Source organism: Suricata suricatta, chromosome 13 (assembly GCF_006229205.1).
Source record: "Suricata suricatta isolate VVHF042 chromosome 13, meerkat_22Aug2017_6uvM2_HiC, whole genome shotgun sequence".
NCBI classification, from domain to species: Eukaryota; Metazoa; Chordata; class Mammalia; order Carnivora; family Herpestidae; genus Suricata; species Suricata suricatta.
Window position 1 is genome coordinate 51,855,024 of NC_043712.1, and position 24,156 is coordinate 51,879,179.

General features: G+C 39.0%; 1 protein-coding gene and 1 non-coding gene across 2 annotated transcripts in view; one reads left to right on the plus strand and one right to left on the minus strand.

Annotated features, from left to right (window-relative positions):
* The window catches only part of CCDC171 (coiled-coil domain containing 171), a 287,055-nt gene extending 263,430 nt beyond the window's left edge, over window positions 1–23,625 (minus strand). Inside the window, exons 1-4 of the mRNA XM_029919663.1 lie at window positions 23,486–23,625; window positions 19,319–19,496; window positions 17,052–17,203; window positions 7,400–7,535 (exon numbers count right to left, since the gene is read on the minus strand). Coding sequence (XP_029775523.1) covers window positions 7,400–7,535; window positions 17,052–17,095 — 180 coding nt within the window. The 5' untranslated portion in view covers window positions 17,096–17,203; window positions 19,319–19,496; window positions 23,486–23,625. The remainder of the gene's footprint in view (window positions 1–7,399; window positions 7,536–17,051; window positions 17,204–19,318; window positions 19,497–23,485) is intronic.
* On the plus strand, window positions 10,764–10,868 carry LOC115277161. The gene has a single exon (XR_003902267.1). It is a non-coding gene; the product is annotated as a U6 spliceosomal RNA (small nuclear RNA).
* Window positions 23,626–24,156: the final 531 nt, after the last annotated feature.

The following is a 24,156-nucleotide window of genomic DNA, read 5'->3' on the forward strand; positions in this document are numbered from 1 at the left end:
ATTTTGAATTTGCACTTTTTCTAGTTTGTTGAGATTGGCCTGGATTGCAATATACTTTCCTCTTAGGACTGCCTTTGCTACATCCCAGAGATTTTGGATTGTTGTATTTTCATTTTCATTAGTTTCCATATATTTTTTAATTTCTTCTATAATTGCCTGATTAACACAATCATTCTTTAGTGTCTCAGAGCTTTAGAAGCTCAGCTCAAATAGTCCGAAAGCCAGAGTTTCTATGCTGACTTTAAAAGAATCTCTTGTATCTTGTAGCCCCAGACAAGACTAAGGACCACACACAAAACCTAATTCTGGGAAATGCTGAATTACATTACAAGTTGGATGAAGAGTTTCACCAAGTTTCTAATGTTAAGATAGTATGTATCAGTTGGGCATTAAGTAGGAGGTAGGAGACGGGATGAGGACTTCTTGAATTAGACAAACCTGAAAATTACAAACTTCCAAACTCCCTCTCAACATCCCTAACCAACATAAGCAGTATCTCCTCCCTGAGACGATTAGCCTTGCTTATTATTATTAAGCCTCTTGCTTTAAGACTAATGAGTGCACCTGAAACAGTTGCCTTGCAAGAGGATTTGCAAAGACCCACATCTCACCCACCACTCTTTGTCACCATAGACAGACTCAGATCTTAGTGTGCCGCAGGAGGAGAAACACATAGCCTGCTCCAGGAAAAATAGCTTCTGTAGCAAAAAAATGCAAGATTTGCTAATCTTATATTAGCAGGAATGTGCAGAATGCAGGATTGATTTGGATTTAAGAAGCTCGTTCTAACAGTTTACTAGGATGGGTGACTGTACGCTGAATTCAACACCTGCTTACAATGGCTTAATAAAGTCAAAATGCCAGCATGGAGACTTGAGATGGGTGTGATTTTATTGTGAGCAAACCAAAACTTGCCTTTTCCCCAACTACGTCCTCTTCAAGAGTGCAAAGGACAGTCTTTTCCTAATTAAAATGCTATAAAATACACTGGAGGGGACAACATAAGCATCCTTAGAAAGCTCTGGTGGCTAATCTCCATATCCCAGAGATTATAGGAGATGATGGAGATAATGGTGAAATATATCACAGTTGAAATGAACTCCCCAGTTTCCATCAAAATAATGGAATTCCAGAGTGGCAAAGTCCAGGTGGTAGCAATTAACCAGCTCCGTTCTCAGTAGGTTCCAGAAGGATAGTCGTAAGCATAGCGGTTCTGACACCAAGTAGTTGTGGTGCTAATTGATTATGGCGTACACAGGAATTCAAGAGATGGGCAGCCTTCTAAGGCAGTGCTGTTCAAAAGAAATATAATGCAAGTCTCATGTGTAACTAAATTTTCTTGTACCAGTATTTTAAAAAGTAAAAATAGGGGCGCCTGGGTGGCTCAGTAGGCTAAGCGTCCGACTTCAGCTCAGGTCATGATCTAACATTCGTGGGTTCAAGCCCCGAATCGGGCTCTGTGCTGACAGCTCAGAGCCTGGAGCCTGCTTCAGATTCTGTGTCTCCCTCTCTCTCTGCCCCTCCCTGCTCATGCTCTGTCTCTCTCTGTCTCAAAAAATAAATAAAACATTTAAAAAAATTTTTAAGTAAAAATAAATACGTGAGATTAATTTTAATCTTTTATTTAACCCAATGTATCCAAGACTATCATTATTTCAACATCCTACAAAAAATGATTAGTGAAATGTTTTGCATTTTCTGTACCAAGTTTTTCAAATCTAGTATTTTACATTTACAGCACATCTTAATTCAAGCTAGTCACATTTTAAATGCTCAAAAGATTCATGTAGCTAATGCCTACCATATTGCAGAAGCACTTCTAAAGCATTATCTGATCTAAATTTACAAAACAAAGAACAACAACAACAACAAAACAGAAAAGATCTAAGTCTAGTGAGCAGAATCCTAACTTGAGCCTCCGAAATATAAAGTCATTCTTTCCATCACTGTAACCTTAGGACCATCTCTAAGAATAAGAACTGTAGCTGCTTTGAACATTTGTTATGTATATATAACAACTAACTATATATATATATATATATATATATATATATATATATATATATATATACAGTGATTTTTTTTCTTTGCCCCTCCACTCTGGCATCATATGAGAATGTTGGTAGTAATAACTTTCCAATTAAATTCATGAGGCCCCAAATTATAAAGACCTGACAGTGAGGATGTGTACCATTTGTGAGATGGTTGGAATAACCAATAAGCCTTTAGCTCATTTTGGCAAGGGTGGGAGTATCTTTGTATAGAGAATATTTGAGTTGCAACCCACAAGATATTCCTGCATAGGAGTTATAAATGAATATAAGGGTGGCAAGATGAAGTATATAGTGTGGACTGCCAATCATTTGCCCATTTGATCTCAGATCCATTCCCCAACCCGCTTCATCTACTCTATTATGCAATTCCTATGCTCCATTGGCAAATATCTCTACTTCCAGCAGCATCTCTTTTGAGGTCCATCTCTACATCCCTTCCCTCTTAACACCCCAACACTGCACAGCCCTTACCATGGCTCTACTTCCCACCAGACAGCCCCAACTTCAGGATTCTGGTCACATCGCCTCTTCCCGTTGGCCCTCTGGCCTAGGGGTGGTGGCAGTTTCCTGCTGTTACTAATCTGAGTGGCCTCATCATTCCCTATTTGGATTCCTAGGTCTTCCATCACTTGTACAACCAATTCCTGCTATTAATGCCCCTCTTTTTTTCCAGACAGGACCATATTTGATTTCTTCTGCTACCCACGCAGCTGACAGAAACATATCCTCTGCCCCTGAGATTTTCTCACTTAAGCTTCAACACATGCAACAGCCACAAAATGGTATCTCCCTCCTTCTTAAAACACGTCTGCGTTCTTTAACATCTTTATGCTCAGCCAGCTACGTCATCCCCCATATCTACCTTTATGCCCTCTAGAGAATGCCTCAGCCTCTAAAAGAAAGATTTTCCACAAATTTTATGCCATGGCCCTCCTTGCGGTCTGGCAAAGACTTCTCAGAACAAAATAATTAGATGCATAAAATAAACCACACAGGACAACAAGAAGAATCAAAGTATAAAAACAAATGCATAAGAAAAGCAAATTTGTGATGCCATCATATACTTCTTTAATGACACACTAAACAACAAGTTCTACTTACAGGTCTAACAACCACTGTCATTTCAAAGTAGTGCCAAGTATAAACAATATTTTGAAATACTTGCAATAATTGAATTGTGTATCTGTGACTTCAAGTGAGGATAAAGTCAAAAGTACTGCTAATACTACTATGGTTTGTTAAAGGAGGGCTAACTGGGTTATGCCTTTCATAACTGAAAGAAATGCTTAATAGGAGTTAGAGGGTAATAAACATCAAATATAATTTTTTCTTTTTAGGAGTGCCTGGCTGGCTCAGTTGACTTTAAGAGTCTGATTTCAGCTCAGGTCATGATCTCACAGTCCACGGGTTTGAGACCCACACTGGGCTCTGTGCTGACAGCTCAGAGCCTGGAACCTGCTTCAGATTCTGTGTGTCCCTTTCTCTGCCCTGCTCCTGCTCATGCACTGTCTCTCTCTGTCTCTCAAAAATGAACAAATATAAATAAATTTTTTTAATTTTATTTTTAATAAAAATCCATCCAAGTACATGGATTTCTTAATGTCTCTGTTTCTAAGGACCTCAGTTTAAGAACCTCTACTCTTAAGGGGACTGGCCAGATCAGTCAAACAATATCTTTGGGTCCTGAGATCTAAAATGTCTACTTTTTGGCCAGTCCATGGCTCCCAGGACCTTTTGGCTAAAATTGCTCTTTTTATCCTCTCCCACTCTCATTTCTCTAGATTTTCTAGCTCTATCATCACCATCTGGGCCAAGGAGATATCTGAGTAGCTTCATGCTTGCATATCTTATTTCACACATCTATATTACTGTGCTTACATGATTTTAACAACCACCGCAACACTGAAAATCTTGTGGCACTGTCCCATTCCAGTCATCCAAATCAATGCAACATAGTCTCATCTGGAAGCATTGAGTCATCCCTCTCTCCATCTCCACTGCCTACTAATAAATCTCAACAGTAATCTGTTCTTTCCATACCTATCAAAGAAAACTGAGGCTCAGAAAAATTAAATAACTCGTCCAAGAACCCACAACAATAAAATTCCTAGAGATTTTAAACATATGTATTTTATTTTATTTTTATTGAGATATAATTGACATATAACATTACATTAATTTCTGGTGCATAACATGATTTCATATTTTGTATATATGGCAAAATGATCACCACAATAAGTCTAGTTAACATCTTTCACTGGACATAATTACACATTTCTTTCTTGTTATGAGAACTTTTAAGATTCACTGTCTTAGCAATTTTTAAATACACAATAAAGTATTATTAGCTATAATCACCATGCTGTAGATCACAACCCCATGACTTATTTCTTTTATAATTGGAAGTTTGTTCCTTTTGACCCCCTTCACCCATTTTGCCCACACCCTACACCCCACCTCTGACAATGACCAATTTGTTCTCTGTATCTATGAGCTTGGTTTTTTGGTTTTTGTTTTTAGATTCCACATATGAGATCATACTGTAGTTTTCTTGGTCTGACAATTATTTCATTTAGCATAATGCCCTCAAAATCCACCCATGTTGTTGCAAATGGCAAGATTTCATTCTTTTTTTTATGGCTGAATAATAGTCCTCTGGGTGTGTGTGTGTGTGTGTGTGTGTGTGTGTGTACAAGTGTGTGCACATGCATTTTCTGTATCCATTCATCCACTAATTGATATAGGTTTTTTTTAATTTTTAAGTAACCTCTACACTCAACATGGGGCTCAAACTCACAACCCTGAGATCAAGAGTCACAGGCTCTGCCGACTGAGCCAGCTGGGTACTCCAGATTTTAAAGATATTCTAGGCTGATTACAAGCATGATGTTGTGTTCGCATTGGAAGTATCTGATAAAGCAAATATATGGCCTTAATTCTTAGACAATTTCATTCCTCTCTGCCTTGCTTTATAATGGGACATATTTAGAGATTATATGGCTAAAAAAATTACTACATAATAAGAGTAAAATCATCTAAACAAATAGCTGAAACAGTAAGAATGAAGAGTAATACAAAATTAGAGTTAAATCAACTGTAACTGCCTATTGTAAGAAAATTATCCTTCTTCCCTGAAATAATTTCCTATCTCTTTAATATCAACACATATTTCAAAACATTCTGGTTAAAGAAAAGAGAACAGTGCAGGGCACCTGGGTGGCTCAGTCAAGGCTGAGCATCTGACTTTGGCTCAAGTCATGATCATGCTGTTCACGAGTTCGATCCCTGCATCAGGCTCTCTCCTGTCAGCACAGAGCCCACTTTGGATCCACTGTCCCCGTCTCTCTCTGCCCCCTACCCACGCTCTCTCTCTCTCAAAATAAATAACCTTTAAAAAAGAGAGAGAATAGTGCGGCCTAAGTAAGAATTTGGATAACAACTGCAAATAGACGTGAAAGAGTAGAGATGAATGATTATCATGACACAATTATTCTCAAGTAAAATGTACATTTGGTTTTGAAAAGTAAATTTTGAAGACTGCAATAACACACATTTAACAAATATCACTTCACGTTCAGTATATAATATTACAATGTAAATAAAAGCAATTACTTCAATTACCCTTTAAGATTACCTCAATTGCCACTTAAAGTACAAATAAAACAGTCATATATTCACTGCTTGTTATTTTAATCAGAAGTTACTCTTCCTTAGATAACCCGAAAAAACCTAGGTATTTTATTCAACACACAGCCACTGAGGACCTACTATGGGCCAATGGGAAACAGAAGATACAGAGACAGCACATGATCATTGCTTCCAGCTCTCAGGAAGCTTCCAGAGGAACGAAGAGCAGGCTAGCATGAGCTACATGGTTTAGCTCTCAAATATCTACAACAGTAACAGGACGTGGGAGCGCAGAGAGAGGAGGGGTTAGTTTCACCAAGGAAGGCTTTAAAAGGTTTCCTGACAGGACAGCATCAGAATCTAGCAAAAAAGGAAGGTCAACACACTGTTTATGCATAAAGGCCAATAAATTACAGCTACCATTACAGTGCACAGACACTTCACAAACATGCTTTCCCTTATCACAACAACCCTTTGAGACCAGCATTTCACAGTGGGAAAACAACAATGAGCAGGATAAAGAACTCGCCCAAGGTCACATATCTTGTAAATGGAAGGGCCAAGAGTGAGTGCAGGTTTGTGTAACTAGATAGTCTTGCCACCACACCAGGCTGCCTAAGCTGAGCTTAAAGAACTAGTAAGATTTAAACAGAGAGAGAGAGAAAAAAAGATTTAAATGGAGAAAAACAAGAAAACAGAAAAATACAACAGACAGAAGAGACATAAACATATAATTTATGATTTATCACAGAGGGAAAGAGAGCTACCATCTTTGTAATATATAACATGAAATATATATTTATACATATAATACATAGTAGTAAAAGATATGATATAATAAAACAAAAATAAACTAGGATAATTTATGAATTACACTGATTTAAAAGTCCATGGGGCACCTGGGTGACTCAGTCAGTTGAGTGTCCAACTCCTGATTTCAGCTCAGATCATGATCCCAGGATTGTTGGATCAAGCCCCACATTGAGCTCCATGCTGGGTGTGGAGTCTGCTTAGGATTCTCTCTCCCTCTCTCTCTCTCTCTCTCTCTCTCTCTCTCTGTTGCTCTTGCTCTCGCTCTTTCTCCCCTCCCCTTTGCCGCTCCCCACCTCACACTCACTCTCTGGCTCTCTCTCCTAAAAAAAATTAAAATTCCATATTCAAATCTATTTAAGACTGCCCCATGACTAAGCCATAAAGAACTAAATTAAATTTTTAAAAATGTCTAATTTAGAAACCCTTTAGTCGCTAAAGGCATTCATTGTTTTCTATCAAGTTTAACTCATTAATTAAAATTAATTTAAGACAACACAAAAACATAATTCATTAAACTAATTAACACTCCTAAACAATTCCAATGTATTAAAAAAAAAAACCTACTTTCTTATAATTCTTTTTTTTCCTAATGTTTTTTATTTTATTTTTGAGCGTGAGCAAGGAAGGGTCAGAGAGAGAGGGAGACACAGAATCTGAAGCAGCTCCAGGCTCTGAGCTAGCTGTCAGCACAGAGCCCAATGTGGGGCTTGAACCCACGAACCATAAGATCATGACCTGAGCCGAAGCCGGACACTCAACTGATTGAGCCACCCAGGCACCCCTCTTATAATTCTCTTTAAGCACAAGAATGTCATGGTGATGTTAAATATGGAGTCTGTAATATGAAGTGAATCAAAAATAATCAAACTCTGCTTTTAACATTATTTGAGAGAAAAAAATTCTACCTCTGCATTGTGCTTAGTTGTGATTTCTAATTTTTCTTTCTTAGCCCGATGAAGTTTCTTTCTGAGATCAGCAGTAATATCCAACTCTGTTTCACTTTTAAACATTTGTTTTACTTCAGAGGAGGCATTCTTCAACCTATAAAATGAGACAGTAAAATATAATTCTCACTAAGTATAATTTCCAGCATTTCTGGTATTCTAATGACTTATTTTTCAGAAATCACAAGGAACATGATATGGTCTTTGCCCTAAAGAAATTTACAGTCTAATAAAAGATACTAATTGCAAAATCTAGGTAGAAATACAAAGGAGTGTACGGTTAGAAAGAAACCACCGTTTCAAGATGGTACTTAAAGAATGATCCTATCACAAGCTATGTAACTTCAGAAAATATTGAGTTCTTTTTACTTTTTTAACTACTGTATTTTAGTTATCACAAATGTAATAAATACATATTACAAAAAGAGAAAGTGTAAGTAACAGAATATAGATTCGGGCATAAAAACAGCAGACTAGGGGTGCTTAAGTGGCTCAGTCAGTTAAGCATCCAACTCTTGACTTCGGCTCAGGTTATGATCTCACAGTTCCTGAGATGAGCCCCATGACAGGCTCTGTGTGGACAGCGTGGAGCCTGCTTGGGATTCTCTCTGTCCCTCCCCCACTTGCACTTTCTCTCCCGCTCTTTCAAAATAAATGAATAAATATTAAAAAAGAAAACAGCAGACTAAAGCACTCTCTCCCAAAATTAAAATTAGAAATTTAATGAAAATAACACCCAAGAGAATTAAGAGATAAAAATCCACAAAGAGAAAAAGCACAGATACTGAGAAAATAGTAATAAAATATTAGAAGTCAGAAAGCAGTTGGATAAGTGGTAATTGATTTACATAGGAGAATTGAATTTAAAGCCAAAAGTGAGGAAAGCAACCTGATTTACACCTGAGCCCCAAAAAGCTCAATTAGTTGACAACAGCTTTGTAAATGGGATAAAAGTAGAGCAGAAAACAAGATAATTGGTTTAACGTCTGCCAAACAAATGAGATTCTCAGATCCTCTACCCCATATACAACACGACCGGGTACAGATCTCTTCCCCACTCTGGCAGAACACTAGGTAAGGGTTTATTCCCCAGAGAGGATAAAACAGAAGGTCTCTGCATTAGAGACATCAGATGCATACCGTGTGAGAGGCAGAAAAACAAAAATAGGAGATTCAAGTTAAACTTACGTAATAAATGAAACCTCTGGTCTTCTAAAACGTCTTGCCTGCCAGAACAATGGCAGCCAAGAAGAGAATGGAAGGATCTTCCTTAAAGAATCTAACCAGCAAGGTGAAAAAGACCTAAGGACGCTGATACTAGGGGTTCTCCAATCAACAGCTTAACTACATCACACTAAGAGAATGCCACAAACACAAAGCCTTGCATGCTGAGCTTCCAGGCCACTTGATAGGCCCCTACCTTTATTTTCTTAAATGTTTGTTTCTTTTTGAGAGAGAGAGTGCAAGCAAGGGAGGGGTACAAAGAGAAGGGAACAGGAGGCCTAAAGCAGACTCTGCACTGACAACAGCAAGCCCAATGCAGGGCTTGAACTTACTAATCGTGACATCATGATCTAAGCTGAAGTTGGATGCTTAACCAACTGAGCCACCCAGATGCCCCTCTACATTTATTTTTTTTATTTTTTAATTTGATAGAGTGAGAGTGGGAGGGAGTAAAAGAGGGAGGCAAGGACAGAGGGAAGGGGGTGGGGAATCCCAAAAAGGCTCCATGCTCAATGCAGAGCCTGACATGGAGCTCAATCCCATGGTCTTGGGATCATGACCTGAGCTGAAATCAAGAATTGGGCACTCAATCAACTGGGCCACCCAGGTGTCCCCCTCTTTTAAATGTTAACAGACAGCTAAAGATCACCAGAAGTTAGGAAGCAAGAGTCAGAAAAAGACAAAATTGTGGGGGCGGAGCAAGAATCCTGAAAGACTATGCAGGGGAAAGATAGCTTTAAAAAGAAGGAAAAAACCGTATCCTCAGGCAAAAAAGAGAAGATATAATATCTATAAAACAAAAACTGAATGTAATAAAGAGGGAAATATTCAAGAGAATGAGAAAAGAACTCTTGGAAATCAAAACACAAACTAAGAAAAGGAAGGTGAAATAACTAAACGTAAAAGAAAAATCTCCGGGATGCCTGAAAAAAATTCCCAGGAACAATAATTTCCACTTAGAATTTTATGCCCAACAAGTTATTTTTCAAAGACAAGGAAATGAGAAAAACATATCTACAAAGTACCAAAACATTTACCTCCCATGAAGTGGCTGATGGAAGATTCCACTAAAATAAGGACCTAAACTGAGAAAGAGTAAGACAGGGGATCCCAAAAATAGGGTAAGACCAAAACAAACAAACAAACAAACAAAAAACCCAGCATCAAAGGGACTTCCAGGATAGTAAAGAAAGGAACACCAGGAAATAATTGGACAGCAACACACAGCACCTAAATGGCGATCTGTCCCAGCTGCACTACTGGACTGGCCAAAGCTTTCAGGAGTGATTTCTTGAAGAAGATGCAAACAGAACACAAGAGAATAATACATCAGGGGTTTGCATGAAACAGGTGAAGGGGATTAGGAACACACTTATCAGGATGAGTACTAAGTAATGTACAGAATTGTTGAATTACTATATTGTACAACTGAAACTAATATAACACTGAATGTTAAATATGCTGGAATTAAAAAAAATAAGCCAGAATACTTCAACTATCTGAATACACTGAGAGATTTATATGACTTGGTTGCAATATGAAGTTGAAGTCATGATAAATTCATTAAGCAAACTAAGCAATCAATGAAACAATTGTCAAATCCATGAAAAACAATATATGAGAGAAAAAACTACTCAAAGGCTCAACTGGAAAGTTTTCAAAATTATAACACCATAAACATTGAAACTTAACCAAGATTGGAATATTAATAAATATAAGAAGGACATAAAAAAGAGGCAAACATGAATAAAAATGAAATTATTATCTTCTATACTGGGAAGTCAATAGATAATGGCTAAACCTGAAAAATCTAACATCAATATGAAAAAATTTTAAGAGATACAGGGGCTCCTGGATGACTCAGTTGGTTAAGTGTCCAACTTTGCCTAACGTCACGATCTCACAGTTCCTGAGTTTGAGCCCCACGTAGGGCTCTCTGCTGTCAGCACAGAGCCCACTTGGGATTCTCTTTCCCCTCTCTCTCTACACCTCCCCCATTTATAGTCTCTCTTTCTGTCTCTTTCTCCCTCTCAAAATAAATAAACTTAAAAAAATTTTTAAGAGATACAGATTTTAAAAATCATCTCAGAGTATGGCAACAGTGCTCGCTTTGGCAGCTCATATACCAAAACCAGAACGATACAGAGGAGATTAGCTTGGCCCCTGCCCAGACTATACTGACAAACGGTAGCTACAGCTACACTTTCAGTGAGCATAGCATAACATATAGACTTGTTGAATCACACTATCTTGTACTGAAAATGATGTAACACTGTGTGTCAGCTATACTTCAATACAGAAAGTACAAAATTTTAAATAAAATTAAAAATAATTTTTTAAGGGGCACCTGGATGGCTCAGTCAGCTGAGTGTCCAATTCTTGATTTAGGCTCAGGTCATGATCCCAGAGTCATGGGATAGAGCCCCGAGTCAGGCTCTGCACTGAGCATGGAGCCTGCTTAAGATTCTCTCTCTCCCCCCCTCTGCCCCTCCCCTGCTCTCTCTAAAAATAAAAAAAAATTCTGAGGGTCACAATAAAAAAACTTAATAATTTTTTTAAGTAAAAATCGTCTTGGAGAGTTGAAAATTATGGTTTCTGGGATCAAGGCAGTGATCAAGCAAATGAGTACTGCTATTTTTCCTAATACCAGTAAGTCTTCTAGAACATTAGATTCTTTAAATAATTCTTTAAATATGTAAGGTTAATTTTTTAAATAAAACTAAAAAAAACAATAGAGAGAATCAATGAAACCAAAATTTAGTTCTTTGAAAAGATTAAAAAACTTGATAAATCTTTGGCTAAACTGACAAAAAAGAAAAAAGACTCAAATTTAAAAATAAAGAATGAAAGAGGGAATGCCAACCTAGCAGGATTATAATAAATACTATGAACAATTTTCTGCCAACAAGTCAGAAATCATCAAATGAACAAATTTCTAGAAAGACTTATTATCAAAACTAACCCCTAAAGAAACAAAATCTGAATAGACCCATAACAGGTAAAGATATTGAATTTATAATTTTAAAAATCTAAACACAAAGCCCAAGTCCAGATGGCTTCCCTAGTAAATTCTACCAAGCATTTAAAGAAGAAATAATACCAACCCTCACTTTAGAAAAGGTGGAAACACTTTCCAGCTCATTCTATTAACCCAGCATTACCTAAGATCAAAGTGAGTCAGACATCACAAGAAATTTCCCTCATGAATAGAGATGCAACAAATCCTCAACAAAACATTAGCAAACCCAATCTAGCAACATCTGAAAAGGATTACACAGCAGGACCAAGTGGGATTTATCCCAAAAATAGAAATTTGACTTAATGCCTGGAAATCAGTTGACATAATATACCATTTAACTGAAATAAAAGACAAAACTTAATCAACTTAATAGATAAAGAAAAAGCATTTGACAAAATTCAATACCTATTCATGATTAAAAAATAAAACTTGGGGTGTCTGGGTGGTTCTGTCAGTTGAGCATCTGACTTCAGCTCAGGTCATGATCTCTCTCATGGGTTTGAGCCCTGCATCAGGATCTGTGCTGATGACTAAGAGCCTGGAGCCTGCTTCAGATTCTGTGTCTCCCTCTCTCTCTGCCCCTCCCCTTCTCATCCTCTGTCCTTCTCTCTCTCTCAAAATAAATAAACATTTAAAAAATTTTTTAAAAACTCAACAACCTAGGAATACAAGAAAATTTACTCAATCTGACAAAAAGCATCTATGAAAAATCTATAATTGGCATACTTATTGGTGAAAAACTGAAAGTTTCCCCTAAGACTGGAAACAAAACAAAGATGTCCACTTCCTTTGGAGGTTCTAGACAGTACAATCATGCAGAAACAAACAAACAGAATATATATTAGAAGGAAAGAAGTAAAACTGTCTTTTTTTTAAGTAAGCTCTCTGCCCAATGTGGGGTTTGAGCTCACAACCCCGAGATCAAGAGTCACATGCTCCACCAATTGAACTAGCCAGGCATCCCAGAAGTAAAACTATCTTTAACTGCAAAGGACATGATCCTTTAAGAATATCCTATGAAATTCATTAAGAAACAAAAACACTGTAACTAAAAAGACTTTATCAAGGTCACAGAATGTAAGATCAATATACAAAAATCAATTACATTTCTATATGTTAACAATTAACAAGCCAAAAATGAAATTTAGAAAAATAATTCAATGTATAATAGCATCAAAAAAAATGAGTTGGGATTAAATTTAACAAAAGAAGCATAAGCCTTCTACACTGAAAAATACAAATTATTGTTGAAAGAAATTAAGGACTTAAATATATGAAAAGACATTCCACATTCACATTCATGTACTGGAAGAGTAAGGTATTATGAAGGTGGCAATTATCTCCAAAATGATCTACACATCTACATAATCCCAGAAAAAAATTGACAAGCTGATGTTAAAATGTATATGAAAAAGCAGAGGACTCAGAATAACTAAAACAATCTTTAAAAAGAACAAATGGGAGAACTTTCTTCCTAATTTCAAAACTTACTACAAAGCTTCAATAATCAAAATAGTATGGAAATTAAATTAAGAAAAGACATGTAGATCAATGTATCATAATTGAGGCTCTAGAAACAAACTCATATTTGGCCCATTAATTTTCAAGAAAGGTCAAGGCAATTCAACAAGGAAGAGTCTTCTCAACACATGGGGTAAAACACCTGGCTATCCACACATGCAAAAAGATTAATTTAGACCCTTACCTCACACCATACATAAAAGGTAACTTAAAATGGAGCACATACCTAAATGTAAAAACTGAAATTATATAACTTCTAGAAGAAAACATAGGAGAAAAATCTTCATGATCTTAAGTTAGGCAAAGATTTCATAGAGACATAGATATGAAACCTACAGTATAACCCATGACAGGAAAGAATTGGAGGGGTGCCTGACTGGCTTGGTTAGTAGAGCATGCAACTCTTTATCTCAGGGTTCTGAGTTTAAGCCCTATGTTGGGCATGGAGTCTACTTAAAAAATATATATATATTAGACTCCAAAAAACGTTAAAACATTTGCACTTCAAAAAAGACATTATTGAGAAAATGAAGTCAATGGGGTTGAGTGTTCAACTCTTAATTTAGGCTGAGGTCAGGATCTCATGGTCAGTTTGGTCAGTCAGTCAGTCAGTCAGTCAGTCGTGGGATCAAGCCCAGAGGTCAGGCTGCATGCTGGGCAAGGAGCCTGCTTGGGATTTCTCTCTCTCCCTCTGCCCCTACCACTGCTTGCACGGGTGTGCACATGCTTTCTCTCTCTCTCTAAAAAAAAAGGAAAATGAAGTCAAGGCAACAAAGGAGAGAAACTATGTGCAAATTATTTATTCGATAAAAGTTTTGTATCCAGAATATATAAGAAACTCTTAAAGCTCAGTTACAAAAAGACAACCAACTTAAAAATGAGCAAAAGATCTAAATAGGCTTTTCACCAATGAAGATATATAAATGGCAAAAGAGCACATACAAAGATGCTCAACATTATTACTCATTAAGAAAATACAAATTAAAACCATAACATGCCACTTCACATTCACTAGAATGGCTATAAGCAAAAAGTCAATCAAAAAAATTCAATCACTTATATTGTACAACTGAAACTAATACAGCACATCAAGTTAATTAACCCTAATGGAATAAAGTAAATGTTTTAAAAAGATCAGAAAATAAGTATTGACAAGAATGTGGAGAAACTAAAAGCCCCTTTTATTGCTGGTGGAAACAGCCATTTTAGAATAGAATCTACCAGTTTATTTATTTATTTATTTATTTTACGTTTATTGATTTTTGAGAGAGAGAGACAGAGCTTGAGCAGAGAAGGGGCAGAGAGAGAGAGAGAGAGAGACAGAACTCAAAGCAAGTTCCAGGCTCCACGTTGTCAGCATAGAGCCTGACACGAGGCTCAAACTCACAAACTGCAAGATTATGACCTGAATCAAAGTTGGATGCTTAACTGACTCAGCTACCCATACACCCCTAGCAGTTTCTTTAAAAAATTAAAATAGGGACACCAGGTGGCTCAGTCGGTTAAGCATATGACTCTTGGTTTGGGCTCAGGTCATGGTCTCAGTTTTATGAATTCAAGTCCCATGTCAGGCTCTGAGCTGACAATGACGAGCTTGCTCGGGACTCTCTCTCTCTCCCTCCCCCGCTGCCCCCTCCACTCGTGCTGTCTCTCTCTCAAGTAAATAAATAAACTTTTAAAAAATGTAACGTAAACATACTGTACAATGAAGTAATGCCAGTCCTAAGTGAAGCTACACAAGAGAAACTGCACCCACACAAAGACCTGTACACAAATGTTCACAGCAGTATTATTCATAACAATCAAGAAGTGGAAACGACCGACATGTCCATCACCTGGTGAGTGGGTAACCAAAATGTGCTATATCCATACAACAGAATACTATTTAGCAATAAAAAAGAAACGAAATACTGATACCCAGTTAACAATAAGATTAACCTGAAGAACCTGCCTAGTGAAAAAAGCCAGACACAAAAGACCACATATTGTATGATGCCATTTAAATGAATTGTTCAGAAAAGGCAAATCTATAGAATTAGAAAGTAAATTAGTGGTATATAGCAAAGGTTAACTTCATTTAGCCAGATTCTAGAATTCTAAAGAATAATTTAGTCACTAAAAATCAAGACAGGTATATATTTACGTGGTAAAACGTTCCCTCCAAAAGTGAAAAGGCTCTTAGAAAAATAAAAAGCTTAGTTTTTATTCCCTACCTTTCTCCAGTAGAAAGGTAGCTTCTAAAGATAGGTAGGAAATGTTTCTATAGCAAATCCTATTTATAGTTGAAGTACATGTTAGTCATGGTCCTTGCCCCACCCACACATCCTTGCTGAAAAGGCAGTCAAGATCAGTTCTGCTCAAACTAAACATGAGCAAGCACTATTCCCTCCAACCCTATAAATGATGCTTTTGTAAAATGTAAAATACCTTTTAATTTTTTTAGAGAGAGAGAAAGAGAGAGAGCATGAGCAGGGGAGAAGGGCAGAAAGAGAGAAAGAATCTTTCGCAGGTTTCACACTCAGCATGGAATGCAATGTGGGGCTCAATCCCACAACCCTGGGATCATGACCTGAGCCAAAATCAGGAGTTCAAGTGCCCTTAAGATAATTAAAATGAGTAAGGGGCGCCTGAGTGGCTCAGTCGGTTAAGCCTCCAACTTCAGCTCAGGTCAGATCTCACATTTGTGGGTTCGAGCCCCACATCGGGCTCTGTGCTGACAGCTAGCTCAGAGCCTGGAGCCTGCTTCCGGTTCTATGTCTCCTTCTCTCTCTGCCCCTCCCCCTATCATGCTCTGTCTCTCTCTGTATCAAAAATAAAATAAAACATTAAAAAATAAATAAATAAATAAAAATAGAACAAGTTTAAAATAAAATAAAATAAAATGAGTAACTAAATAAGAAGTTTTTAAAACAGATAAAAGACAACCCCAAGTGTTTTATTTATATTTTTAAATTTTTTAATGTTTATTTTTGAGAGAGAGAGAGTACGGGGGGGGGGAGGAGAAGAAAGAGAGGGAAAATGGGAAACACAGAATCTGAAGCAGGATGCAGACTCCAAGCTGTCAGCACAGAGCCCAATTCGAGGCCTAAACCCACAAACAGTGAGATCATGACCTGAGCAAAGTCAGATGCTTATCCAACCGAGACACCCAGGCGCCCCAACCCCGTGTTTTATTACCAGATTCAACAAACAGAAAATTACTGTTACATGACTATGGAAGTTTCTAAACACTTTCAATTTCTGTACTTATTTCTTTGTAACCACGGTTTGGGTTGCACTCTCCTAAGTGGCTCAGTTTTAAACAATAGACTCAGAGTTTTCTATTTCTCACATTAAAGGTGAATCAACCAAAACTAGGCCCCTTCCCCAAAGGCTGATATCAGCGGGGCAAAAAAGATGAGCAACAGCAACTCTTGGACTATGAATTCCATGTAAAAGAGTGGGTGGAATGGGAGCAAAAACCAACGAATGCCTAAACAGAAGTCGAGAACTAGCCGGGGCAAGAGGGAAGACCAGAGCCAGCAGACTAGGGCTGGCCTATGGAAGGACCACACAGAAATGTGAAGAAGCAGAAATAGAAGAAGAGATTTAGAGAAGTAGAAACAAATAAGCAATACTCTAAGCACAGGAGAAAGCACCCACACTTTGACTTTCATGGACAAGTTAACAAAGGAGCGCAGACGCAGCACCAGCACAAAGTCCCACATCCGGCTCAGGTGCCTATAAAGCATTCTACCTGCTCCTCTGGGTGCACCCCAAGAATCCTTATGGTCAGCACCCCAACCACTTCTCCCTGCTGCTTACAACCCAAAAGCTCTCCTCAACAAAAGGAAGAGAGCCGAGGCTTACCTTTGGGTATCCCCAAGTGCATTACTTGAAGTGTTTAAACTCATGGTAGGTTCCAACTTTCAAAATAGTCCAGTTTCTTAATGATATACTTCGTTACTGATGATTAATACCGTCCGAGATGTCTGTGGCTTACAGGTTAGACGGGCTGAAGTCTGCTAAAATAGTAAACAATACAACAGTGGGTATATATGTGAGTCTTGAGACTATAAATGATTTTTGTGTTTTTCTGCAACTTACTTGTATTTTTAAAATTATCTTATAACATTTAAATACTTGTATTTTTAAAAGCTATTGCGCTTGATTTCTTTTAAGAAAGATTAGAAGCAAAAATGGCAAAATGTTAAAAAGATATTCCTTCTTATGAGAATAAGATTCTATATTATTTTAATTCCTCTTATGAAAAGCCTAATATCTGTGCTGACAGCTCAGAGGCTGGAGCCTGTTTAGGATTCTGTGTCTCCCTCTCTCTCTGCCCCTCCCCAACTCACTCTGTCTCTGGCTCTGTCTCTCTCTCAAAAATAAATATTAAAAAATAAATAAATAAACAAACATTAAAAGAAAAACTTTTTTTAAATAGTGACCAGGGGTGCCTGAGTGGCTCAGTCAGTTAAGTGTCTGACTACGGCTCAGGTCATGATTTAATGGGTTCGTGGTTTGAGCCCTGCCTTGGGCTCTGTGCTGACAGCTCAGAACCTGGAGCCTGCTTCAGATTCTATGTCTCCCTTTCTCTCTCTGCCCCTTCCCCACTTGCTCTCTGTGTGTCTCTCTCAAAAATATACACCAAAAAAAATAACAATAACTAAAATAAAATAAAATAAATTAAAAAAGAGTGACCAATTACTCTTGAACTAGAAAAGGAATGTAGAACCTTTTTCTAGGGAATAGAATTCAGTTTGAAAGAAAACGAAATCCAGGGCCATTTTTAAGTCCCTAAAGCTGTTTTCATATATGAGATTTTTTAGAGCTTATTTATTTTGAGAGAGAGAGCACATCCACAAGTTGGGGGGCAGAGGGAGAGAGAGAATCCCAGGCAGGCTCCACACTCTCAGTGTGGAGCCCAATTCGGGGCTCGAACTCTGGAGCCATGAGATCATGACCTGAGCTGAAGTCAGATGCTTAACCAACTGAGCCATCCAGATACTGGGTATAAGTGAGATATTTTTAATGCAGTGCCACGCCACAATCAAAGAGACCAAAGTATTCCCAAAAAATGATCTCATGGTAATTTTCAAAGTCCTTCTCTTAAGGGACCAGAGAAGAATAAAGAAGAGAGTAGTTGTCACTTACACTGGCTTCTCTGGAACCCTCTTCTATGGGAGATAATCCAAATTATACAAAGTCAACTATTTAAAGTAAGTTGCTTTATTATATTTATAGTATGCATAAACCTCTGGGTATATATTTTAAACAGAGATAACAGTAATTAAGCCCAAACAAATATAAATAATCAAGACCCCACAGTGTCCCTTGGCATCCCTAGTAGAAGTCCAATAGCCCAAGAAAGACCATAAGCTTTGGACTCAGAGAGATATAACTTAGGATGCCATAAAGCATCTTTATGAGTGTGGCCGTGGGCAAGTAGCTTACACTGTGTGAGCCTGTTTCCTCAACCTTAAGAAGGAAAGAATTACATCAATCTCATATATTTGAAATTGAAATAATACATTCAGCATATATACAATGCTTAATCACTGCACATTTCTTTTACTGAACACAAACCCTACCCTCTATTACCCTCTACTACCGAACACAAACTTTGAGTACAAGTCAAGCTTCAGGAAGGCTTTTCTGACTTCATGGAATGCTATCTTGTATTGTTTTTGTGAGTGTTAAAAGTTATGGTTGCTTGTTTCTAAGATTTCCTGGCCCTGTTTCCTCCTCTAGTTTGGTCTGGGCCATTGCTTTGCTTTGCCAACCAAGATGGAGACACAACCACAATGTTGAGAACCTAATTATGATTCCTACAAACACCTAGGGATCTGCAAAAACAATTAGTGACTTAGCTGATACTACAATAGTTTGACCCAGGACAAAGAAGATGGTAACATGGAGAGAAGAATCCTATTTCTCCAGGGACCTAAAAGACTAAGTTTGGAATGAGTGGCAGACAATTACCGCTGTCAATTTACTGAGCACCTACTACAGGGCCAAACCTTGCACCTGTGCTTCAGACGCAGACCTCCCCCCGCCCCCGTCCTTGTAACACTGCAACGCAAAGATGGTCTTACCTGACGTTTATTATCCTCATTTCAATTGAGGAAACTCACCTGATGCAGAGAGGCTAAATGACTTGCTTAAGGCCAGTAGCAACTAAATGATGGATACTAAGGACTCAATCAAGCTCTTCTGATACTGAGTCCCCAGATCTTTTCACCTTACCACCATGCCCCCAAAGGTCAGACTTCAGAGAAACTGTCCTCAGAATGGAAGTTAAAGAGTTAAGACCTAGAAAAGAACAGACTCTTCTATACTTAAGAGTAATGTTCAAGGCTAAAAAGTAGATACATAAAATGTTTCTATTGTTGTGAAAAAGATGAAACACACACACACACACCTCACAAAAGGCACAAATAAAACCCCTAACTCACAGGAAGAGGATAGGGCTTTGATAATGTCTGTTGTGTTTTGGTTTTATCTTGGGCAGAGAAGTGTGGGAAGAGGTAGTTTACCAAATTCAATAAAGCTGTTTCAATAAAGCTAAATTAAAAGGAATTAAGTAAGGGCACCTGGCTGGCTCAGTCGGTAGAGCAGGCAGCTCCGGATCTCAGGGTTGTGAGTTCAAGACCAATGTTGGGTGTAGAGATGACTCAAAAATAAAGTCTTTAAAAATAAATAAATTAATTAAAAGTATTTTAAAAAATTAAGTAATGAAACATAGCACACCATGGATAAACTTGAAAAGAGTATGCTAAGTGAAAGAAGTCAGACACAAAAGACTACATATTGTGATTCTGTGCATATAAAATGTACAGAATGGGCAAATATGTAGAAAGAGAAAGTAGATCTGTGGTTGCCGGAGGGTACAGAGAGGGGGATTTGTGTCTGACTGTTAATAGGTTTAAGGTTTCTTTCTGGGAGTGATGGAAGTGTTCTGAAATTAGGTAGTGGTGACTGCTGCAGAACATGGTGAATTTACTAAAAACCAATGAATTGCACACTTTAAAACAGTGATTTTTGAGGTGTAAGTTATATCCCAATATTTTAAATTCATCATCAAAGAAAAGATCCTATCTAAAGTCTCCTTTAGGGGCGTTTGGGTGGCTCAGTTGGTTAAGCATCTGACTTTGCTCAGATCATGATCTCACAGTTCATGGGTTCAAGCCCCCCACTGGGCTCTGTGCTGACAGCTCAGAGCCTGGAGCCAACTTCAGATTCTGTGTCTCCCTCTCTCTCTGCTCCTCCCCTACTCTCTCCCTCTCTCTCTTCCCACCCCCTCAAAAATAAACATTAAAAGTAATAATGATAATAAACAAATAAAATAAAGTCTCCTTTAACAACTAATTTTTTTTCCTGTCTCTGATATCAGCTCCTGATGACACTGAGGTTCAAGAGTATATTTTAGGAAGACTCCATTAATGAAGAGCCAAAGTCAGTTCTATGGCTGAATTTAAACTATAATCAGAGTTCTATCCTATTGAAAATGGAAGAGAAGATGTAGCAAAATCTCCCCTTTCATACATCAGAGTGAAAAGAAGGGGACAAGGGTACCTGAATGGCTCAGTCAGTTGAGTGTCTGACTCTTTTGATTTTGGCTCAGGTCCTGTCTCACAGTTCATGGGATCAAGCCCTACACTAGACTATGAGCTGACAATGTGGGACCTGGTTGGGATTCTCTCTCTCCCTCTCTATATGCCTCTCTCCTGTGCACACACATGCTCTCTCCTCAAAATAAATAAACTTTAAAAAAAAAAAAAAAGGAAGGAAAAGAAGGTAACCAATGATGAAGCAAGTAGCTGGGTACAGTAACAAAAATGTCAATGAAATAGGGAGCTAGTCAAGAATTACAGGTTCCTCACATAATGTGTCCCAAGCTTTACTTGAAAATCCTATGAAATGCCACAAATTAAAATACTTTAGCTAATCTGTATGAGTAATAACAACTTCCTTATGATATGCAATCAACATCAGCCTTTCTCCAATATGTATCTAACCCTGTAAATAATGCTTTCCATTTGCAAACATTCAGTACATCATTATCTATAAACAAATGATCTGCTATCCCAAAGTCACTCCTACTATCATCATGCCAACTGCAACAAAGATCCCCTCTCCAGACAGAGTGCTAAGAACTTTTTATAGATTATATCTGTCTACACCAATCCCAAAGGGAAGATATTGTTAATGTCTCCCCTTTTTATGTAAGGAAACTGGGGCTTAAAGATATTCAATCACTTGCCCAAAGTCATGTCTCTAGTAAGCGACAGAGTCTGGATTCAAGCTGACTCCATAGGTCTGCTGTGTGCCTTGCCATTGACCTTCAAGACATGGTTCGCGCCCAGCCAGAGAACACGTGAGACCTTGCTTGTCCAGGAAGCACTTCTGCTTCCTACTGCAGATTTTTCAAACACAGCTCATTCTTCCCTGCACCCTTACCCCATCTAAACTAACTACAAGTCCTTCCTAATGAAGGAGGGCTCAGACCTCTGGTGGATTCTCAATCCAAATGTGCTACCACACGCGTAGGCGCAAACCAGACTATTCTGTAGCAGTGATCGATAAAGGCAAAGCTTAATTCAGCTTTTTATGTTAATGTATTAATAGATTAATCTTCTGTCCATAGTGGAGTTGGACTGTTCTCACCATTCCTACTAAAAGAGATGAGGGATGTTATGTATACCCTTCTTCAATAACAAGTTTTTTTGAAATTGGTAATGGGGCAACTGAGGGCAAGGAACCAATGATCTAGTCATCCTAAGAGTAAATACCAGCCAGAAACATGATTCCACTTTAGGTTTCAGAGCCACTGCTGGTACAAAGTTTTCCTGCCTCACAGCTGAGTCCTTCAGTGGCTCATCCAGAATGTATTCATCTCTTAGTGTGTCTGTACAGATCAGGAGGAAAGGGAGGAGGGGGGATGAAAAGATAAAAGCCACTATTATTGAGCACTTACTATATGCCAGATACTGCCCTAACCATACCCTGCTCTCACTGAATCCTCCTGATTGCCCTGTGAGTATGCACATGTCAGAGATAAGGAGCACTGAGGCTTGGAGAAGTTGAGTAACCTGCATAAAGATATTCAGTGAGAGGGTTAGAACTCAAACTCACCTCTGGCTGACCCCTAAGCCCACCCATTTTCCTAACATAGGGCTTTCTTCAATAATAATATCTGTGTTGAGGAATTCTATCTGCAGACTTCTGTATTTCACCTTTAAAAGGATGTCTGGGTCTTTCATCAAAACAAGACCATGACAAGGGGGCTGAGACAAAGAATTTTAGAATTAAACAGGACTTTCATCCTATTTAGTGCATCCTCCTTATCTGACAGATAAGGAATCTAATGTCTAGTAAACTTAGGTGATTTGCCTTAAGTTACTAAGCTAATAAAATTCTATGCCAGGACTAATACCCAGACTCCAGACTAAAACTACTCCCTTCTTTCCTCTTAGCAGGTTGCCCTGCCTTTGTTTCTTCTTCATTTCATGGAAACCACTGTAATTTCTGCTCTACCATTGTTTTGTTACTAGGCACTAACCCTTCAATAAAACAGGGAACAAAATGGGAGGGTATTCTCTCCAAAATGATGTGAACTGTACAAAACATCGATGTGTTTTGTATTTGAAAGAGGTGGGCACCTACTGAAATGGGTGAGTAAACTTAGGCAGACTCATTAAAGATCTACTTAAAATGAAAAAATATTTACTTGCCTAGGGCAATTATGATGGAGTGAAGAACGGTCAAAAGGAGGCTCTACTTCTGTAGAGAATGCACAGCCTTGGAAAAACAGCCAAATTTTCTACATCTCTTAGTGTCCTAGAAAGTAAGCAATAGAAGCTACAGATGACAACCTAACACGACTCACTCGTTTATCAAACATTTATAGAGTGTCGAATGTGTGGCTGACATTTTTTTTTTAAGGATGGAAAAGAGTGGTCCTTGAGCTTACTGATTCTTGGAGGGGAAGAGCCCGGCGGTCAGAAGTTGTAAACCTTAGAAGCTCCAAGTGCATGCCCTCTGGGTCCCTAGTCAGTCTTCTGGGTACTGCTGCAGCAGTCACAGGTTAGGGTGCCCCAAGGGGATCTTCCCGCAAGTGGGCGGAGAGGCCCTGCTCCAGGCGCTGGAGGCGTGTCCCCACAAACGACACCAACAGCCCCAGGACAACCACAAACTAACTCGGGGTTCCCCATAACTCTCACTGCAGCTACCCATACCGTTCCTCTCAACACCTCCCCGCCCAACTCGCTCGCCTCGAAGCCCCCACATCCCGTGGTTACCTCAGGGGACTCCCGTGGTCCAGACCGCACACCCAAGACCCCAGGGGCAGCTCCAATTCTCAATGGTAGAAAGAGGCCTAGGCCGATGGAGGTGGGGGTGTCTGAGCAAAAACTGTTGGAACCCGACGGACTCTAGGACCCGGGAAGGGGGAACGAATGGCAAAGGGGGACAGGAGGGGACAAGCCCTGGGGAGACGGTGTTTACAACGGCCACTTCCGGAGACAAAGCTTCCCCCGCAGACCTTCGCAGATTTTCTCAGGCCTCCCGGCCCCGCCCCAGCCGACCTCTTTCCCCCCCGCCTCCCGCAGGCCGCAGAGCCAGGATACGCACTCGGAGAAAGCGGGACACGGATTGGATGAGCTAGGCCCGCGAAGCTGCGCGGCCGCGCTCGAAGGCGAGCAGGCGCATGCGCCGTTGCTGAGAAGCGGCGCGCCCGCGCCGCGCGCGTCCCTCCCGCACGAGAACGCCCCGGCCCACGCTCCAATGTGCTGTTCTCAGCGTGAGGTCCCCAGGTCACCGTCTCAGAATCCCCAGAGCGGAAAGACAATGCAGATTTCTAAGCCTTAACCCCTCTCTACGTCTACTGAACAAAAATCTTTAGAGGCCGGATACCCGATTGTGCGTTAAACTGCGGATCCTAAGGCCAGTGTAGCCCCTTAGGGTCTGTGGA